Source organism: Mytilus galloprovincialis, chromosome 8, assembly GCF_965363235.1.
Source record: "Mytilus galloprovincialis chromosome 8, xbMytGall1.hap1.1, whole genome shotgun sequence".
In the NCBI taxonomy this organism is placed as follows: Eukaryota; Metazoa; Mollusca; class Bivalvia; order Mytilida; family Mytilidae; genus Mytilus; species Mytilus galloprovincialis.
Genome location: NC_134845.1, coordinates 37,544,528 through 37,565,938, shown reverse-complemented (window position 1 = coordinate 37,565,938; position 21,411 = coordinate 37,544,528). Strand labels below are relative to the sequence as shown.

General features: G+C 32.3%; 1 protein-coding gene across 1 annotated transcript in view; it reads right to left on the bottom strand.

Moving 5' to 3' along the window:
- LOC143041854 (uncharacterized) overlaps positions 1-21,411 on the bottom strand; it is a 130,160-nt gene that overhangs the window by 62,580 nt on the left and 46,169 nt on the right. The window contains exons 22-36 of the mRNA XM_076213958.1: positions 19,966-20,086; positions 18,519-18,647; positions 16,529-16,590; positions 14,921-15,020; positions 14,127-14,232; positions 12,750-12,870; positions 11,679-11,751; positions 7,141-7,275; positions 6,192-6,256; positions 3,783-3,988; positions 3,162-3,226; positions 2,551-2,836; positions 2,017-2,118; positions 438-598; positions 2-64 (exon numbers count right to left, since the gene is read on the bottom strand). Of these exons, the coding sequence (XP_076070073.1) occupies positions 2-64; positions 438-598; positions 2,017-2,118; positions 2,551-2,836; positions 3,162-3,226; positions 3,783-3,988; positions 6,192-6,256; positions 7,141-7,275; positions 11,679-11,751; positions 12,750-12,870; positions 14,127-14,232; positions 14,921-15,020; positions 16,529-16,590; positions 18,519-18,647; positions 19,966-20,086 (1,795 nt within the window). The remainder of the gene's footprint in view (position 1; positions 65-437; positions 599-2,016; positions 2,119-2,550; positions 2,837-3,161; positions 3,227-3,782; positions 3,989-6,191; positions 6,257-7,140; positions 7,276-11,678; positions 11,752-12,749; positions 12,871-14,126; positions 14,233-14,920; positions 15,021-16,528; positions 16,591-18,518; positions 18,648-19,965; positions 20,087-21,411) is intronic.

The window sequence follows — 21,411 nt, the reverse complement described above, 5'->3', positions numbered from 1 at the left end:
CTTGCTGCTTGCTCCATTTTCCCTTGTTTTCATTCAACATCTTCATCTGAGGCGGAACTTGCAACTGTAAACAATATAAAATGTGAATTGTGATATGAAATGAAAAATAACAACATGAAAGGAGAATTGCACATGTCATTCAAATATAGGATTAATAAAATTCAGAACAATTTGCATATATTAATTCAAAAACCTATTTAAATGTGATAAAAATTTCATTAAAGCATTTTCTTCTTAATGAACGAACAGTGTTTGGCAGCCTCCCACCTGCATGCCATATATCCCCATTCCTTCGGGAATTGGATTAAAAAGAAATTTGATCATGCATTTTACATTGCTATTTTTTAACAACAGACAACAATGCAAAATTTATTATTCAATTTAAGAAAATGTTGCAAATAAATACTGCTATCAAAAATTACAGTAGCTTAGCATACCTTGTGTGTCAGAAGTGCAATATAATTCCATGCCTGGTATAGATTGCCATAACTGTATTCTACAGGGATATCCTTCTTCAAAGGGAAACCTGGCAAGTCCATGAAATGTATAGATGTCTGCTTTGGTTGGTTTAAGTGGTAAAGATTTGGTCTGGTACCATCTACAATGATTACTCTATTCAGTAAATATGTTACACCTAGAACCAGTCAAGTGCTTACCACTTAGTCAGTATGGGTTCATTCTATTTTTATTGTTACCATGTACATAAACAGGGCTTTATATGGGGTGATAACTTATATTTGACATATACATAAACAGGGCTTATAACTTCTTCTTACCATGTACATACAAAAGTTTTTGTATTGGGTGATTACTTCTACTAACCACATACATAAATAGGGCTTTATATTGGGTGATTACTTCTACTCCACATGTATATAAAAAAGGCTTTATAATGAGTGATTACTTCAACTGACCATGTACATAAACAGGGCTTTATAATGGGTGATTACTTCAACTAACCATGTACATAAACGGCTTTATAATAGGCAATTACTTCTACTTACCATGAACATAAACAGGACTTTATAATGAGTGATTACTTCAACTAACCATGTACATAAACAGGGCTTTATAATAGGCAATTACTTCTACTTACCATGAACATAAACAGGACTTTATAATGGTTGATTACTTCTACTTATCATGTACATACACACTGCTCTATAATGGGTGATTACTTCTACTAATATTGTACATACACAATGCTCTATAATTGGGGATTACTTCTACTTACATTGTACATACACAATGCTCAATAATGGGTGATTACTTCTACTTACATTGTACATACACAAGGCTCTATAATGGGTGATTACTTCTACTTACATTGTACATACACAATGCTCTATAATGGGTGATTACTTCTACTTACATTGTACATACACAATGCTCTATACTGGGTGATTACTTCTACTTACATTGTACATACACAAGGCTTTATAATGGGTGATTACTTCTACTTACATTGTACATACACAAGGCTTTATAATGGGTGATTACTTCTACTTACATTGTACATACACAAGGCTTTATAATGGGTGATTACTTCTACTTCCCATATACATACACAATGCTCTATAATGGCTGATTACTTCTACTTACCATGTACATACACAATGGTCTATAATGGGTGATTACTTCTACTTACATTGTACATACACAAGGCTTTATAATGGGTGATTACTTCTACTTCCCATGTACATACACAATGCTCTATAATGGGTGATTACTTCTACTTACCATGTACATACACAATGGTCTATAATGGGTGATTACTTCTACTTACCATGTACATACACAATGCTCTATAATGGGTGATTACTTCTACTTACCATGTACATACACAATGGTCTATAATGGGTGGTTACTTCTTCTTACATTGTACATACACAAGGCTTTATAATGGGTGATTACTTCTACTTACCATGTACATACACAAGGCTGTATAATGGGTGATTACTTCTTCTCATGATGTACATAAATAGGACTTTATAATGGGTGATAACTTCTACTTACCATGTACATATACAGACTGTAAATTATCATTGCTATAATCTATCTTGACTTTAGGATAAGCAACTTTAGGCTGTATGTTGTTAATTCCTAGTTCATTGTCTTCTGTAATGCAAATATTCAAATATTTTAAATATCATATGTATACATTTTGGACTTTATATTTTTATAGTCATTTTGGTATTTTTTAAAAACGGTCAATATTCAACCATGGCTGTATTATCAGATGTATAATATTAGCATATTTTCTAAATGATGTGCAAATGCTAATCGGAGTGATGTTATTTCAATGTTTAAGTCAATGGTTATCTAATTGGTCGCTAATAGCGACTCACTATACTGTGCAGAATTTCCTTATTCCTGTTTTTTTTCTTTTATGACATATAGCATTGATGGGCAGGACATTATTACCTCCTCTGTTGTATGCCCTGATAGCAGTTTATACTTTATAAGTTGGATAATGCCTTGTTGTTGCTTAGTTCAGTGACTTTTTTTTCACAAATACAAAAGGTAATGTTTCTACGGTACCAAACTTACCATGCATATAACAAAGTCTGTGAACATTAACATCATCAAACATTGTCATGGCAACAGGATATCTCAAGGTCACATCATCCAAGCCAGAAGGAAGGTACACAAGAGAATAAGGCATCTCAAAGTTAGTGCTTCTAATACTTGACCACTCTTGTAAATGTCTAGAATGTAATGTAATGATTTGTTCCTGAACAGAAGGACGTGTAATCACCTGACAACAAGAACTGTGTGCAAATATGGCCTTTATTTTCCATTCATTGTCAGCCAGGTCTAAGGCAGAACTACTTCCCTAAAATAGTATGGATACTCAATTATCAATCAATTCATTTGTTTTATAATAATTACAGTGAACCAATCGCAAATTTCAAAAGTGGCCTTTCACATAATTCATTAAACAATTATATAATTGTCGGTGTCGTATGTTATTTCAAACCCCATGGAAAATTTGCCAACGTGTCGTTTAGGGGGGTTCAAATCAACATTGGACACTTGCACCAAAACCTGTTAGAATTTTAGAATTTGATATATATATTTTTTTACCTTTTCAATGAACAGTCATTTTTGTGAATAAAACTAATTAATGTGTTATAAAAGTAGTATCATTATTGTAATACCTTAGTTATCAGGAAAGGAGGTGCTGGTACATAGGTCTTCTCTAAACGGTGTTGTTCTTTAGCTCCTATAAAACATAACATATATAATAAGGGGAGGAAAAAGGAAAGCTGATATAAGAGAGATAACTCTTTAAATAAAAAGTTATTCTTTTAACTATATTATCTATCATTATTAAATTTTTCAAAGGTATTTGACTCATCCTTTCTGTTTTTATGTCACATCAATTTTATGACTTCATCATATATATTTTAACAAATGAAACAGCATTCAAACATTTCCTTCCATGTCAGAATTTTCTTTCTATCATGGTTAACAAGAAAATAAGAAGATAATATTTGCAATTTACCCACATGTTCTATTTTTAGAAATTTTTAGGATGACTGTGGTAAAGTTCGATTCCAATGGGCCAAGTAGTTTAAAAGTACAATATTTTTTAAAAAGTTTATCTGACAACCAAAGTCAGATGAAATAAAAGCAAATAATTGATGAATACTTAATTACTGCTATAGTTTATACCAAGTGCTATTTTGATCAAGGAATAAATGTATACTGTTTCAGCAACTAGCAAAAAGAAAAACCCTAAAATCCTTCTTTTTCATTTTTTTTTTTTTAGCTCTTACCAGAATACATAGCAATATTCCCAGCCTCCTTTTTCTCCCTTCTAAGACTATATAAGTCTTTATAAGCTTGGTCTGTAAGAAGCTTACATTCAGGTTCTCCCAAACTGTCCTCATCTTCATCGTCATCTTTACTCGACAGATATTCTATTGTTCCATCCTCTTGTACTCTACTTATAACTTTCTCTTCATATCTCAAGGTCTCAGATCTTTGAAAACACAAAAAAACAAACATGTGATATTTGAAACAAATCTTTTTGGACAGGTCAAATGGACAGAATTATTAAAAACAGTGATGCACTACATATAATCATCACATCCAAATTCATATAGGTATTTACTAATTTTCTATAACCCATGCAGTCCAATTTGTATTTTTTTGTTATTTTGATAACCTGCCTGTAAATCTGGGCGTAAGAAACTATCAACTACCCATTTCAGAATAATAAACAATGCTCCTTTGACTTCCATTAAAAACTAGAGGCTTTTAAGAGCCTGCGTCGCTCACCTTGGTCTATGTGCATATTAAACAAAGGACACAGATGGATTCATGACAAAATTGTGTTTTGGTGATGTGATGTGTTTGTAGATCTTACTTTACTGATCATTCTTGCTAATTACAATTATCTCTATCTATAATGAACTTGCCCCATTAGTTACAGAGAAAATATGTTGTAAAAATTTACAAAAATTTACAAAATTTATGAAAATTGTTAAAAAAAACTACTATAAAGGGCAATAACTCCTAACGTGATCAACTAACCATTTTGGTCATGCTGACTTATTTGTAAATCGTACTTTGCTGAACATTAATGCTGTTAACAGTTTATCTCTATCTATAATATTATTCAAGATAATAACCAAAAATTTTCTTAAAATTACCAATTCAGGGGCAGTAATCCAACAACCGGTTGTCTGATTTATCTAAAAATTAGAAGCCATATAGATCTTAACTTGATAAACAATTTATCCCAGTCAGATTTGCTCTAAATGCTTTGGTTTCAGAGTTATAAGCCAAAATCTACATTATACCCCATATGTTCTATTTTTAGCCATTGCAGCCATCTTGGTTGGTTGGCTTGGTCACCGTACACATTTTTAAAACTAGATACCCAAATGATGTTTGTGGCCAAGTTTGGTCAATTTTGGCCTAGCAGTTTCAGAGGAGAAGATTTTTGTAAAAGATTACATAAATGTACAAAATAGTGGTAAAAAATTACTATAAAGGACAATATCTCCTTAAGGAGTCAACTGACCATTTTGATCATGTTGACTTAATTGTAGATCTTACTTTGCTGAACATTATTACTGTTTACAGTTTATCTCTATCTATAATAATGTTCAACATAATAACCAAAAATAGCAAAATTTCCTCAAAATTACCAATTCATCAAGGCAGCAACCTAACAACCAGTTGTCAGATTTATCTGAAAATTTCAGGGCAGATAGATCTTGTCTTAATAAACAATTCCCCCCCCCCCAATGCCAGATTTGCTCTAAATGCTTTGATTTCAGAGTTATAAGCCTAAATCTACATTTTACCCCTATGCTCTATTTGTAGCCATGGCGGCAATCTTGGTTGGTTGGCCGGGTCACTGGACACATTTTTAAACTACATACCATAATAATGATTGTGGCCAAGTTTGGTCAAATTTGGTCAATAAGTTTCAGAGGAGAAGATTTTTGTAAAAGTTTACAGACACCGGATGCTGGACGCCGAGTGATGAGAAAAGCTCACTTGGCCCTGTGGGCCAGGTGAGCTAAAAATGTGCTAAATCTCCTCCAGTACAAATATATTATACAGTGAAACCTGTCAGAAAACTTGTTAGGTTTAGATATGTGGTTAATATATACTGATGTTGGTATAAATATACTTTGGAGCATGCCTGACTTTAAACAGATTTCAGGTAAGTCAGGGTTTCAGTTTTTACCAGCTAGGTTTATACATTAATATCGTATAGACTGTTTGTTTTCCAGCTTGAATTGTTTTACACTAGTCATTTTTCGGCCCTTTGTAGCTTGCTGTTTGGTACAAGTTATGGCTCAACGTTGAAGGTCATACTTTACTTTTTACAAATTGTGACTTGGATGGAGAGTTGTCTCATTGGCACTCATACCACATCTTCTTATATCTAATTTATGTGGATATTTAGACAATTTGGATTAAGTCTGATTCAGTCAGGACTTCAGTTTATACATTATGTTGGTCTCAATATCTTTTAAACCCAGTCTGAGTAAGACAGGTTTGCAGTTTAGTCAGGGTTTCAGTTTGTACAGCTACACCTATGCATTTATGTGAGTATACAGGGTCTTTGGAGCAAGTATGGTTCAGAAGGGTTTACAGTTTATAATCAAGATAAGGTTGGACAGGTATTCACTGTTTTTTATTTGCACTATATCATATATACATACTCCTCATCTTTAGCACAAGTAATAACTTTCAAACCTCTCTTCAATATTGGTGGGTACATATAGGACTGAAATGCACAAGTAAAATGTGTGATTATCAACAAGAAATATACAGGTCCTACTAAAAGAACAAAAAATCAAATATAAATCTACCAAAAATTATCACCTTATATGGATATAAAAGAAATTGAGACTATAATACAAATGTTACCAGGTTACAATTAATGAGGGTTTTTCAAATCTGATATCATTGTCATAAATACAACATTATAATAGGAGACATAATCAGGATCAGGATCAGCAACAAATTGTCTGCATTAAATATCAACTTTTGAGTTTGTCATCAGACCAAAGGTTCTGAGCAACGGAAAAAGAATCAAAACAAGAGGCTGTCAAATTGACAGCACTCTATATTTTCCTGCATGAAAATGCTTTATATTCATTGACAAATAACCACATCTCAAAAAGTGTTCATACCCAACAGTACCTCCAGGCTTTTCAGCATATTATTAATCTTAATCATATAAACCGTTTGCAAGAATAATATAATTGAAAAATATAAATGACACAAAGTAATACATGGAATTTTTAAGGTGGTACCTAACACTACAGGGAGATAACTATGATTGATTGATTGTTGGTTGCTTAACGTAGGGAGATAACTCTGTAAAAATCAGATAAACATTTTAACCACATTGTAAAGTTAAGCAAATATTAAGCTTCTCAATGATCAAAATAAGTGTTTTTGAAACTGCTATATAACTATGAATTTTTTCTGATAAAGTGGCTGGTTCATTTTTTTGAAATTTTTAAAAATATTTTGTCAAATAATTAAAAGGAAACATTTGTCAAAATTTTATATAAAAAAAGGGAGCCAAAAAAATATGAGTCAAGGTGTTGGGTACCACCTTCAGTTGTCATTGGTAAAATATGCAAGTTATCTTGTACTTACTGGACATTTTGGCCTCTTCATTAAATACTCATCAAAACCATCTATCTTTGCAACCTCAATACAGTATCTTCCCTTTTTCAACACATATGAGTTCACTAGTGTATTATTCTTAATCACATCAAGTTTATACCCATCCTAAATAAATACAGAAGTAAGGTGAACAATACCCATCCTAAATAAATACAGAAGTAAGGTGAACAATACCCATCCTATATAAATACAGAAGTAAGGTGAACAATACCCATCCTAAATAAATACAAAAGTAAGGTGAGCAATACCCATCCTAAATAAATACAGAAGTAAGGTGAACAATAACCATCCTAAATAAATACAAAAGTAAGGTGAACAATACCCATCCTAAATTAATACAGAAGTAAGGTGAGCAATACCCATCCTAAATAAATAAATACAGAAGTAAGGTGAACAATACCCATCCTAAATAAATACAGAAGTAAGGTGAACAATACCCATCCTAAATAAAAACAGAAGTAAGGTGAACAATACCCATCCTAAATAAAAACAGAAGTAAGGTGAACAATACCCATCCTAAATAAATACAGAAGTAAGGTGAACAATACCCATCCTAAATAAATACAGAAGTAAGGTGAACAATACCCATCCTAAATAAATACATAGTAAGTAAGGTGAACAATACCCATCCTAAATAAATACAGAAGTAAGGTGAACAATACCCATCCTAAATAAATAAATACAGAAGTAAGGTGAGCAATACCCATCCTAAATAAATAAATACAGAAGTAAGGTGAACAATACCCATCCTAAATAAATACAGAAGTAAGGTGAACAATACCCATCCTAAATAAAAACAGAAGTAAGGTGAACAATACCCATCCTAAATAAAAACAGAAGTAAGATGAACAATACCCATCCTAAATAAATAAATACAGAAGTAAGGTGAACAATAACCATCCTAAATAAATACAGAAGTAAGGTGAGCAATACCCATCCTAAATAAATAAATACAGAAGTAAGGTGAACAATACCCATCCTAAATAAATACAGAAGTAAGGTGAACAATACCCATCCTAAATAAAAACAGAAGTAAGGTGAACAATACCCATCCTAAATAAAAACAGAAGTAAGGTGAACAATACCCATCCTAAATAAATAAATACAGAAGTAAGGTGAACAATAACCATCTTAAATAAATACAGAAGTAAGGTGAGCAATACCCATCCTAAATAAATAAATACAGAAGTAAGGTGAACAATACCCATCCTAAATAAATACAGAAGTAAGGTGAACAATACCCATCCTAAATAAATAAATACAGAAGTAAGGTGAACAATACCCATCCTAAATAAATACAGAAGTAAGGTGAGCAATACCCATCCTAAATAAATACAGAAGTAAGGTGAGCAATACCCATCCTAAATAAATACAGAAGTAAGGTGAGCAATACCCATCCTAAATAAATAAATACAGAAGTAAGGTGAACAATACCCATCCTAAATAAATACAGAAGTAAGGTGAACAATACCCATCCTAAATAAATACAGAAGTAAGGTGAGCAATACCCATCCTAAATAAATAAATACAGAAGTAAGGTGAGCAATACCCATCCTAAATAAATAAATACAGAAGTAAGGTGAGCAATACCATACCCATCCTAAATAAATAAATACAGAAGTAAGGTGAGCAATACCCATCCTAAATAAATAAATACAGAAGTAAGGTGAACAATACCCATCCTAAATAAATACATAGTAAGTAAGGTGAACAATACCCATCCTAAATAAATACAGAAGTAAGGTGAACAATACCCATCCTAAATAAATAAATACAGAAGTAAGGTGAGCAATACCCATCCTAAATAAATAAATACAGAAGTAAGGTGAACAATACCCATCCTAAATAAATACAGAAGTAAGGTGAACAATACCCATCCTAAATAAAAACAGAAGTAAGGTGAACAATACCCATCCTAAATAAAAACAGAAGTAAGATGAACAATACCCATCCTAAATAAATAAATACAGAAGTAAGGTGAACAATAACCATCCTAAATAAATACAGAAGTAAGGTGAGCAATACCCATCCTAAATAAATAAATACAGAAGTAAGGTGAACAATACCCATCCTAAATAAATACAGAAGTAAGGTGAACAATACCCATCCTAAATAAAAACAGAAGTAAGGTGAACAATACCCATCCTAAATAAAAACAGAAGTAAGGTGAACAATACCCATCCTAAATAAATAAATACAGAAGTAAGGTGAACAATAACCATCTTAAATAAATACAGAAGTAAGGTGAGCAATACCCATCCTAAATAAATAAATACAGAAGTAAGGTGAACAATACCCATCCTAAATAAATACAGAAGTAAGGTGAACAATACCCATCCTAAATAAATAAATACAGAAGTAAGGTGAACAATACCCATCCTAAATAAATACAGAAGTAAGGTGAGCAATACCCATCCTAAATAAATACAGAAGTAAGGTGAGCAATACCCATCCTAAATAAATACAGAAGTAAGGTGAGCAATACCCATCCTAAATAAATAAATACAGAAGTAAGGTGAACAATACCCATCCTAAATAAATACAGAAGTAAGGTGAACAATACCCATCCTAAATAAATACAGAAGTAAGGTGAGCAATACCCATCCTAAATAAATAAATACAGAAGTAAGGTGAGCAATACCCATCCTAAATAAATAAATACAGAAGTAAGGTGAGCAATACCATACCCATCCTAAATAAATAAATACAGAAGTAAGGTGAGCAATACCCATCCTAAATAAATAAATACAGAAGTAAGGTGAACAATACCCATCCTAAATAAATCCAGAAGTAAGGTGAGCAATACCCATCCTAAATAAATACAAAAGTAAGGTGAGAAATACCCATCCTAAATAAATACAGAAGTAAGGTGAACAATACCCATCCTAAATAAATACAGAAGTAAGGTGAGCAATACCCATCCTAAATAAATAAATACAGAAGTAAGGTGAACAATACCCATCCTAAATAAATACAGAAGTAAGGTGAACAATACCCATCCTAAATAAATACATAAGTAAGGTGAGCAGTACCCACCCTAAATAAATAAATACAGAAGTAAGGTGAACAATACCCATCCTAAATAAATACAGAAGTAAGGTGAACAATACCCATCCTAAATAAATAAATACAGAAGTAAGGTGAACAATACCCATCCTAAATAAATACAGAAATAAGGTGAGCAATACCCACCCTAAATAAATAAATACAGAAGTAAGGTGAACAATACCCATCCTAAATAAATAAATACAGAAGTAAGGTGAACAATACCCATCCTAAATAAATACAGAAGTAAGGTGAGCAATACCCACAATAAATAAATAAATACAGAAGTAAGGTGAACAATACCCATCCTAAATAAATACAGAAGTAAGGTGAGCAATACCCACCCTAAATAAATAAATACAGAAGTAAGGTGAACAATACCCATCCTAAATAAATACAGAAGTAAGGTGAGCAATACCCACCCTAAATAAATAAATACAGAAGTAAGGTGAACAATACCCATCCTAAATAAATAAATACAGAAGTAAGGTGAACAAATTATCCCATGTTTGATGCTATTATAGTTTCATTTAATTTTTATCATAATGAACAAATTTAACTTGTAATATTTTTTCAATGTGTTGCAACTAGAATGACAATCTTCTGTAAAGTTGGATTCTTTAACTGTCTATTTTCCTACACTAATATATATTTCATATCTTAACCACATTTAAAATGTACCAAGAATATGTCCAAAGTACACCGATGCCCCACTCCCACTTTAATTTTCAATGTTCAGTGGACTGTGAAATTTGGGTCAAAACTCTAATCTGAAAGATACTATATTACGTAACATGTGTTTTAAGTTTCCAGTTTATTGGACTTCAACTTCATCAAAAACAACTTTGACCAAAATTTTTATGTGAAGCGGGCACTAACATTATATGTTCAGTGGACCTAAAATTGCGGCCAAAACTCTAATTTCAGACTTTAAATTAGGAAGATCATATGATAGGGAACAAGTGTTCCAAATTTCAAGTTGATTGGACTTCAACTTTATCAAAAACTACCTTTACCAAGAACTTTAATCTGAAGCGGACAGATGGATGGACGAACAAACAACGTAAGGAAACAAACGTCAGTGGGGCATTATAAATAAAGGTAAAGTAGGTAAGACAGCTATTCAAATTATATTAAAACTTGTATAAATAATGAACTTTACTCAGTTTTAACAGTTCCCTGGCAGAAATTTTTCTTATTTTATTAACATTAGTATAATTTCCACAAGTAATGCAATGGATATACTGTTAACCAACTTATTTTTGTGAATACTACATTTCACCTCTTGCCTACTTTACAGCAATTTAATATCACGAATTTCTTATTTACTTGATGAAGCCAGATAAGGAAAATCCAAGTTTTACATATTCATGACTATTTAAATTTTCATTACTTAGCTACACGCGAATGTCACAAAAATAAATAACTCATAAAAATTAGTTGGTTCTAACACAACTACTCACATTGTCTTCAGTCTCATTAAATGTTGGTAAGGTTTCTGTCGTGGAAGCTTTCCCGTCTTTTTTCACTTTTAACCTATACAAAAACAAATTACAACATGTTGAAATAATATTTAACTTTAAATGTCAATTCACTAATCACTTAGTACTTAGATTTACGAAATTATACACAAACATGTACATTTTTATTTGGTATCAAATTTTGTTGTTGGAAAATTAGACAATATATGTATAGTGTCTTGAAATATGAAATTTATTTGTATGAGGCTTAGAAACGGGGGAAATGCGAGGTTATACCGAGCATTTCCCCTGTTTTGTGCCGAATACAAATAAATTTCATATTTCAAGACACTATACGTATATTGTTTTTATACTGAAATCGATAAAAAAAATAAAAAAAATAATTAAAATATGAAACAAATATTATTAAAAAAAAGTGTTTGGAATTTCCCCCTTGGGGTACCATTTTGGGGTATTTCCCTATGAGCGTAGTCTAGGCGGTAAGACATTGACAATTTAAGGAATTAGAAAGGGAAAATGAATTTAATTAATAACATTTGATAAACAAGGTATATAAATTACCAATTTGTAGACATAACAAGTTTAAATTCGTAAAAGTTTGACCATTGTTACTACACGTTGTCATGGTTGTGACGTGACGTTGTAAGTAGGCGGGGCTTATAGGTGAGTTGAGGTCATTGACGTATAAAGCTAACGTTTATACGTATAGCTTTATCTGTATAGTAAAATAGCTGATTGCAGTATAATAAATAGTAACCTGCTTGTGACAATTATTTTTTGTTTTCATAAGCACCATATAAGTAAAATGACAAATATAATTTGAACTTCGAGGAATATTCAAAATGGAAAGTGCCTAATCTAGTGGCAAAATTTCAAGCTTGAACACATCAAACGAAAGAATAACAACAATAAGAAATAGCTGGATTTTTTTTGCCATATCGATCAGTAAATTATTAATAGCAGTGACATACTTGTGACTATACTTTCTGTTTTCATGAGCCTTAGTAAATAATTGTTTTATATCACCAGTACTATAATCAATAACGGACATACTTGTGACTATATTTTCTGTTTTCGTGAGCCTCAGTAAATAGTTGTTTTATATCATCAGTATCATACTCTTTGATTTTATTTATTGCAATCCATTCAATCACCACTTCTTCATCTTCTGGAGCTAAAAAAAAGATAAGGCAATTATATAGATTATGCATTGTGTCCATGAATAATATAAGAAGCCTTGCATATTTTTTATTTTTATATGCATTCAGAAATGTTCTGTTCTAATGTGTCTAGCTCTTAGTAGATATAAGAAGATGTGGTATGAGTGCCAATGAGAAAACTCTCTATCCAAGTCACAATAAGTAAAAGTAAACCATTATAGTTTAAAGATTGGTCTTCAACCCTGAGCCTTAGCTCACCCCAAACAGCAAGCTATAAATATTTGACAGGGTTGTAATTAATCGCAATAATTTAAACTTGCATTTGAAATTTTTTATATGAATTAAAAAGGATTTTTCTCAATATCTCAAAAATTTAAATCGCATTTTAGTCTTAAATGAAAAAATTGCAATAATAAATGCACGCAATAATTTCTGAATTTACAGCAATTGTAATTTTGAAATTGACTGTCAGTATAATGTTAGGGCTGACATCAAAAGATCGATGTAGGATAAAAAACTTAAATCAAATAGTTTGGGGGTGGGGGGTTAAAATTCTACAAGTTTTGTATATCTAAAATCGATTTTTACATGTATCACTATTGGTAAATCAATTTTTCCCAAATTAAGTTAAGAGGGGGGTGGGGGTGTCAGTGAAAAAACTATGTGAATTAAGTTTTTTATCCTACATAGAACTTTTGATGTCGTCCCTTAAGAATACTGTTGTGTATAGTATTGACTATAAGAAATAGTAGTCTCAATTGAAGACAAATTGCAATCTGGTAATTTCACTTATAGTCAGTGTAAACATAATATTATTCTGTAATTAATCAAAGCTTTTTCTTATTAATTTGAGAAAAATATGAAAAATACATTGATATAAAAAATATATTGAGTTATTGCCCAATATTAAATGAAAGGGTTAAGTGAACATTATCATTTTTGCGCCTTTCCCAAGTCAGGAGCCTCTCGCTTTTGTTAATCTTGTTTGATTTTTAATTTTAGTTTCTTGTGTATATTTCAGAGTTAAGTATGACATCCATCATCACTGAACTGGTAAACGTTTTTGTTGAGGGGCCAGCTGAAGCAGGCCTCCAGATGCAGGAGTTTCTCGCTGCATTGAAGACCCATTGGTGGCCTTCGGTTGTTGTTTACTCTTTGGTCGGTTTTGTCGCTTTGACACAATCCCCATTTCCATTCTCAATTTTATCAGTATTGGTCAAATACACATTTTGACCAGCTTTCTCATAATAATACTACATGTTATACATACTATTTCTTTTCATGTGTAAAGGAAGAGATTCATTTGGCCCAAGTGATCCAATGTCTGTAGTTTCTACAAGTACTCCAAGAGTAGAGTGTTGAGAGCAAATTTTGATCTGAAATTGGTGGTAATAAGCATTATGTATGAGTTTCATAACATTTGGTAAATTACAGTAAAGAGTGCATAAACAGCAAATATAACAATGTTTTCTATTTATAAAGGGACATAACTCTAGAACAGTGAAAGTGACTTCAGCCAAAATTAAATGATTAATCTGTGATTGGTTGTAATAAGCATTGTATATAAGTTTCATTGCATTTGGTTAAGGTAAAAGGCAAATTTAGCATTTTTTACATTTATAAAGGGATATAACTCTAGAACAGTTAAAGTGAGACCACCCACATTTAAATTGGACCTGTGTTTGGTTGTGAATAAGTTTCATGACATTTGGTTAAGGCAAAACAAAAACTGATTTTGGGATGCATGCACATACAGACTGACAAGGGTAAAACTTTATGTCCCATTCAACTAGAGGTGGGGCATAAAAACAGGAAGAACACAAAGATGAAAAAGTCAAATTTGATATTATAAACTAGGTGAGTTTGAAATTATATAGGACATAATTTACAAATGCTAGAAAACGGATATATTGAATCTTAGTGTCTGTTTTTATTATCCTATGCACAAAAATATCAATTTTTTTTTCAAGGTCACTCACAAACGATCAGTTTCAATTTATAGGTGTAAGTCGAGAAATATGATAAGGAAATTACCCTTTTAGATTGTGAAATAGTTTTAATTACCTGATATCCTATAAGTCCTTTGGTAGGATTATGTAGTATAACCCATCCGGTCAGAAAATCTGTTTTGTCTTTTGGTGTCATTAATAAATTCTTTCTTGGACTACAGAAAAGAAACAAAACTACTGACACTAAGATATGTTTGGCTTTTCATAAGTGATTCCCTTTAAATTAAACTAAACTCAAACTTTATATAATGCAATCATGATGATTATAGGGCAGGGCCATAATAATCAATGAAAATGAGAATTGCAAATGCTTATCAACTATATCTCAAATATTAATTAGACTAAAATTATGGTTCATCTCTTACACTAATCTAATCACAACCTTACATCTAAACAATGCAAAATACTCAAAGCCAACAGACCATGACTGAGAGAAATAGCCATATAATCTCTGTGAAAATTAGATATGCCAATGCTTATACAACTGCATACCCAATATCACCGACCTTTCTTTAATGTTTCCATTTCAACTGACATAATCACAAACTTATAAACATGTAAATCTGGGACTAATAGATAAATGTATCAGTCCCATATGTCAATTAAGCAAAAGTTAATATACCATGACTGAGGGGGCGGTGTCCACTGAAAAGAGACGTCCCAATGCTAAAATAACTGCATACCAAAACCCAATAATATACCACTAGTGGCTCTCCATAAACTGACCTAATCACAGACTAACACATGCAAACTAAGTAAAGTTTCAAAGTCAATATACCATGGCTGAGGGGAGGGGCCAAATAATCTGCAAGGAAATGAGGTTTGCCTATGCTTATATAACTTGATACTAAATATCAATGACATTATTGTTCAACTAGTGGTTTTCTATAAACTGACCTAATCACAAACTAGTGGTTTTCTATAAACTGACCTAATCACCAACTAGTGGTTTTCTATAAACTGACCTAATCACAAACTAGTGGTTTTCTATAAACTGACCTAATCACAAACTAGTGGTTTTCCATAAACTGACCTAATCACAAACTAGTGGTTTTCCATAAACTGACCTAATCACAAACTAGTGGTTTTCCATAAACTGACCTAATCACCAACTAGTGGTTTTCCATAAACTGACCTAATCACAAACTAATACTTTGTTGACGCTGCTGCTACCAAACTCCATGCTTTTAAAAGTCTTTCTTTTTCAAGTCTGTCAAAGCTGGGCCAAAAAATGTTTCAAAATCAAGTTTTATTTTTCATATATCTTCAAAAACATCAAGAAATCTATGAAAACTACAGATATATATATACAAGTATAAACATGTTTATAATCTATCTGTTTTAGATAGGACAATAAAATTGAGAATGGAAATGGGGAATGTGCCAAAGAGACAACAACCCAACCATAGAGCAGACAACAGCAGAAGGTCACCAACAGGTCTTCAATGCAACGAGAAATTCTCGCACCCGGAGGCGTCCTTCAGCTGGCCCCTAAACAAATATATACAAGTACCATTTATTTTGTATCTGTGATTAAAAAAAATTAAAGGAAAACCATAGAACACTACCCATAGTAAATAAATTTTGATATATTATATATAATGTGATTGGACAACATAATAAACTGCATGAAACATAAATTTGTCTAAGAAATCCATTATACCTTATCCACATGTTTCCATACTTGTATGTGTCGTAGCTCCATTTCCATGAATTACTGAAAGTCTGAAATAGAAATAGGACAAGAGAATTTATAAAAAAAAAACTGATTTTGCCAATAGTGTCTTTCTCAAAGGACATTTGAGGTAAATGAGAAGTTTAATGAATACTTTGTATTAATCACATTCAGTGAAAAAAGTATAATAATATCCATCTTGATCGAAATTTCAGAATTTCAGAACCATTTTTTCCCCTCCATAAAGTTATTCCTTCAGACCTTGTAATACAAAAGTTTTGTATTAAAATTAATATCTGTTTACCACGGATATAATTATCAGAATTTGCGTTTAATGTCCTTACTTGTCAGGCATGAAGCCTTTCTATATAACTGTTTTTAAAACTTGTCTGACGAAGCATCTGTCACAAACAGTTGTTGAGAAAAAGGCTGACTTGAGATACATGTAATACATGTAGAATCATTTTTTTAAACTCTACATAGATTAATAATGTTTAACAACACGTTCAGCACTGTTGTGCTATTTCTTAGCCCTTTTATTGGGTGAGAAGCAGCAGTTTCTGGAGAGAACCACCTACCTTTGGTAGGAAAACTGAACCTAGTCAATCAAGATAAGAGTGGAGTGCGCCTGGCAGGTGCGGTATTGAAACTTACAGACTCATCGTTGATAGGCTCGTCCCTACCATGTATAATGTTGTCCCCCAAGCCTGCAACCAATCAGGTCAACTTAAATCTCACCATTATTCTTTTCATATACAAGATTGCATACACTGAAATGTCTCACCTTCTTAACTTATCATTGATATTATGCTGATAGTCCTAAATATAAAGCTTTATTATAACTGTCACATAAACTTAACATTACCAAAAAAAAACATTGACCAATGAACCATGAAAATGAGGTCAAGGTCAGATGAACCATGCCAGGCAGGTATGTACAGCTCCATACAACAAATAAAGTTAACCTATTGCTTATAGTTTAAGAAAAACAGACCAAAACACAAAAACTTAACACTGAGCAATAAACCGTGAATAGAAGTCAAGATCAAATAAAACCTGCGCGACTGACATATAGATCATAAAATATTTCCATACACCAAATGTAGTAGACCTATTACATATAGTACTAAAAAAAAAGCCCATAACTCAAAAACTCAACTTTGACCACTGAACCATGAAAATGAGGTCAAGGTCAGGTGACACCTGCCAGCTAGACATGTTCCCCTTACAATCATTCTATACACAAAATATATTTGACCTATTGCATACAGTATAAGAAAAACAGACCAAAACGCAAAAACTTAACTATAACCACTGAACCATGAAAATGAGGTCAAGGTCAGATGATACCTGCCAGTTGATATGTACACCTTACAATCATTCCATACACCAAATATAGTAGACCTATTGCATACAGGATAAGAAAAACAGACCAAACAAAACATAAAAACTTAACTATAAGGTCAGATGACACCTGACTTATTGCTTATAGTATCTGAGATATGGACTTGACCACCAAAACTTAACCCTTGTTCACTGATGAAAATCAGTGAAGAACATTGGACATGTGACTCACATAAACTTCGTAACATGAGGCATCCATATACAAAGTATGAACCATCCAGGTCTTCAACCTTCTAAAATATAAAGCTTTTAAGAAGTTAGCTAACGCTGCAGCTGCTGGATCACCATCCCTATGTCAAGCTTTCTGCGACAAAATTTGCAGGCTCGACAAAAACTTCAATAGCTCATTGAAGGTAATTTACCGAATTTTAAGCAGACTTTTGATTTCTTTTCTTTTAATTTGAGAACCAAATAATACCAATGCAAATATAAGGTAACAGTCAGCCAACTTTTTCCCAACATTTTTTTACTATAAATATTTTGAAAAGGAGCTTCATAACCTTTCAATTGTTTGGTAAAACTTTTCTTAACAGAATTTTGATCTCATAACACTGTTAAACTTTATGGCACTTACACGATTGGATCGAAGTGTCCACGGTTCTTTCTCCAATAACTTTACACATTCTCCAGCTGAATGGAGAGACACCATGGGGTAAAATCCATTTGGTGGTACAGTGATCATTTCTTCTGGTACTTTGTAAATCTATAGAAAATAAGTTGACAGATATTAAGTTGAAAATATCTAATTTCTGGAACTGATAACTTTTATGATAACCACTGACAGTTTCTTAAAAAATAACAAGTAAAACTGTGAGCTACTGCTCACTGATGATACCCCGGCCGAAATATTTCGGTAAACAGGCAGTTGTCGAGTGATGAATCTGAAAACGCATCACACGGTATAACTGACTTATATAAACCCTGAAACCAAATTTCAGAATTCCTTGTCAAGTAGTTCCTGAGAAAAATGCGAAATTTTCAACTTGGTTATTATGTGTAAAATGATACAAGTGTTCAGTAAACAGGAAGTTGTCGTGTGATGAATCTGAAAATGCATTACACGGTATAACTGACTTATATAAACCCTTAAACCAAATTTCAGAATTCCTTGTCAAGTAGTTCCTGAGAAAAATGCGACGAAAATTTTCAACTTGGCTATTATGTGTAAAATGATACAAGTGTTCGGTAAACAGGAAGTTGTCGAGTGATGAATCTGAAAACGCATCACACGGTATAACTGACTTATATAAACCCTGAAACCAAATTTTAGAAATCCTTGTCAAGTAGTTCCTGAGATAAATGCGACGAAAATATTCATGGGACGGACGGACTGACGGACTGACGGACAGACAGACAGAGGTTTTTCTTCAAAGCGGGGGTATAAATATTGACTTGTAATTAAAATTAAATCCTTTAATTGTTCTATTTCTGATAAATTGGCATTAAGGATCTCATGAAATACAATAGGGAGATCAAATCCTGTGAATTAGGTTCACAAACTTTAGTCTAAAATAATTAAACTGAAAGGTCAAGTTGTGAAATTTGACAGCATCATATTTAAGAGATTTGTATTATTGAAATTCCAGGTACAGTGGATTAATTATTTTTGTGAGTAACCAATTTGTGTGGCATTGATGGGTATACACATCAGCAAATTTAAGTGTTAGAAAAAAAAAAACACCAAAAAACTATACAGTTGTAAGTCGACCTTGGCCAAACCACATAATCAAGTATCCGACAAATTAAAGTATACTTTCCTATTAATCTAGGAAAATTTAGTTTTTCACAGTATTACTTATAAACCTAAATCTAGAAAAGAAAATATTTCAATTGCTATCAGAAATAGGCTTAACTTTGAATCTAAATACTTAAAGTGTCTTTAGGATCCTTCCATAAATCATCATATCAGGTTGTATTGTTTCAGAAAAGAAAATTGTTCATGCAAAATATTCAATGCAACACATACTAAAAAAGAAAAGTGTTGCGCTTGTTCTAACAAGTATGCAGAAAATTAAAGTTACCATTTTATCATTCTTGTAAAATTTGATATCTTTGGATTCAGTATCACAATACACAGACATTATGTCACCTTTGTAACACCTGGCAAATTTTGTATTGGAGGAACTTTTCCCTGTATAGATTCTGTAAAAAAGCAATTTAAGATTTCATATTATAAATCTTGGGGTATTCCATAATCTACCATTCCATATATAACAAAAGTTAACATATCAAAGTTGAGAATGGAAATGGGGAAAGTGTCAAAGAGACAACAATCCAACCATACAGGTGAGGTCTTTCACACAGCAAGAAAATCCTTCACCTGGAGGTGTGCTTCAGCTGGCCTCTAAACAAAAATGTGTTCTAGTTCAGGGATAGAAATACACTTTAGTTAAGAAAGTCATACTGCTTTCTCCAAAATATCACAATATTAAATGTTCTTTTTTTTAAAGCCATCAGTATCAGTAAACCTGAAGAGGACAGACTGAGAATTGAGAATGAAGAACTGAAGAAGGACATAGAAACTTTAAAGGTCCAAAGAGTAGAAAACAGCTGAAGGCCACCAATGGGTCTTCAACACAGCGAGAAAATCCCTCACCGGTGATGTGTTTCAACTGGCCCAATAAACAAAAATGTTTACTAGTTCAGTGATAATGGACGTCATACTAAACTCGAAAATATATATTAATGAACTAAAATTAAAAATCCTACAAGACTAACAAAGGCCAAATTTTTTTTTGGCTTCTGCAATAATATAGGAATCAATATTTTTACTATGACATACGTGCGAAAAGTGTAATGAAAATTTATGGATGAATTCAAGGAATGAAAGGATAAACTGAAGAATGGTGAGACCAGATAAATGCTACTTTAATTAACATACAGTCATATGTACAAAGGGATAAACTGACAAAGGGATTGCAGTATGCCATCCATTTAGGGAGTAGAGGTTTAAAATCATTTAGTTTAAATCAGGTGGCATCAAATGCATTAATTATGACCTATATCTTGTCCTTTCAAGGAAACTAATTCCCTCGTAAATTTTATGGACGCCATCACGAGTTGGTTGAACGTTATAGATCGTTATAGAATAACCGTTTCACAGATGATATCTGTTTTGTTTCTTATGTTGTAACTACAATCCCCTTCCCTTTTCATGAATATGACCTACCGAATTAAGACTATTTACAGGGTTTGTGATAACATAAGCAACACGACGGGTGCCACATGTGGAGTGGAGCAGGATCTGCTTACCCTTCCGAAGCACCTGAGATCAACCCTATTTTTTGGTGGGGTCGTGTTGCTTATTCTTTAGTTTTCTATGTTGTGTCATGTGTACTTTTATTTGTCTGTTTGTCTTTTTCATGTTCAGCCATGGCGTTGTCAGTTTATTTTCGATTCATGAGTTTGACTGTTCCTCTGGTATATTTGCCCCTCTTTTGATTGACACCCATACAATAAATGTTTAC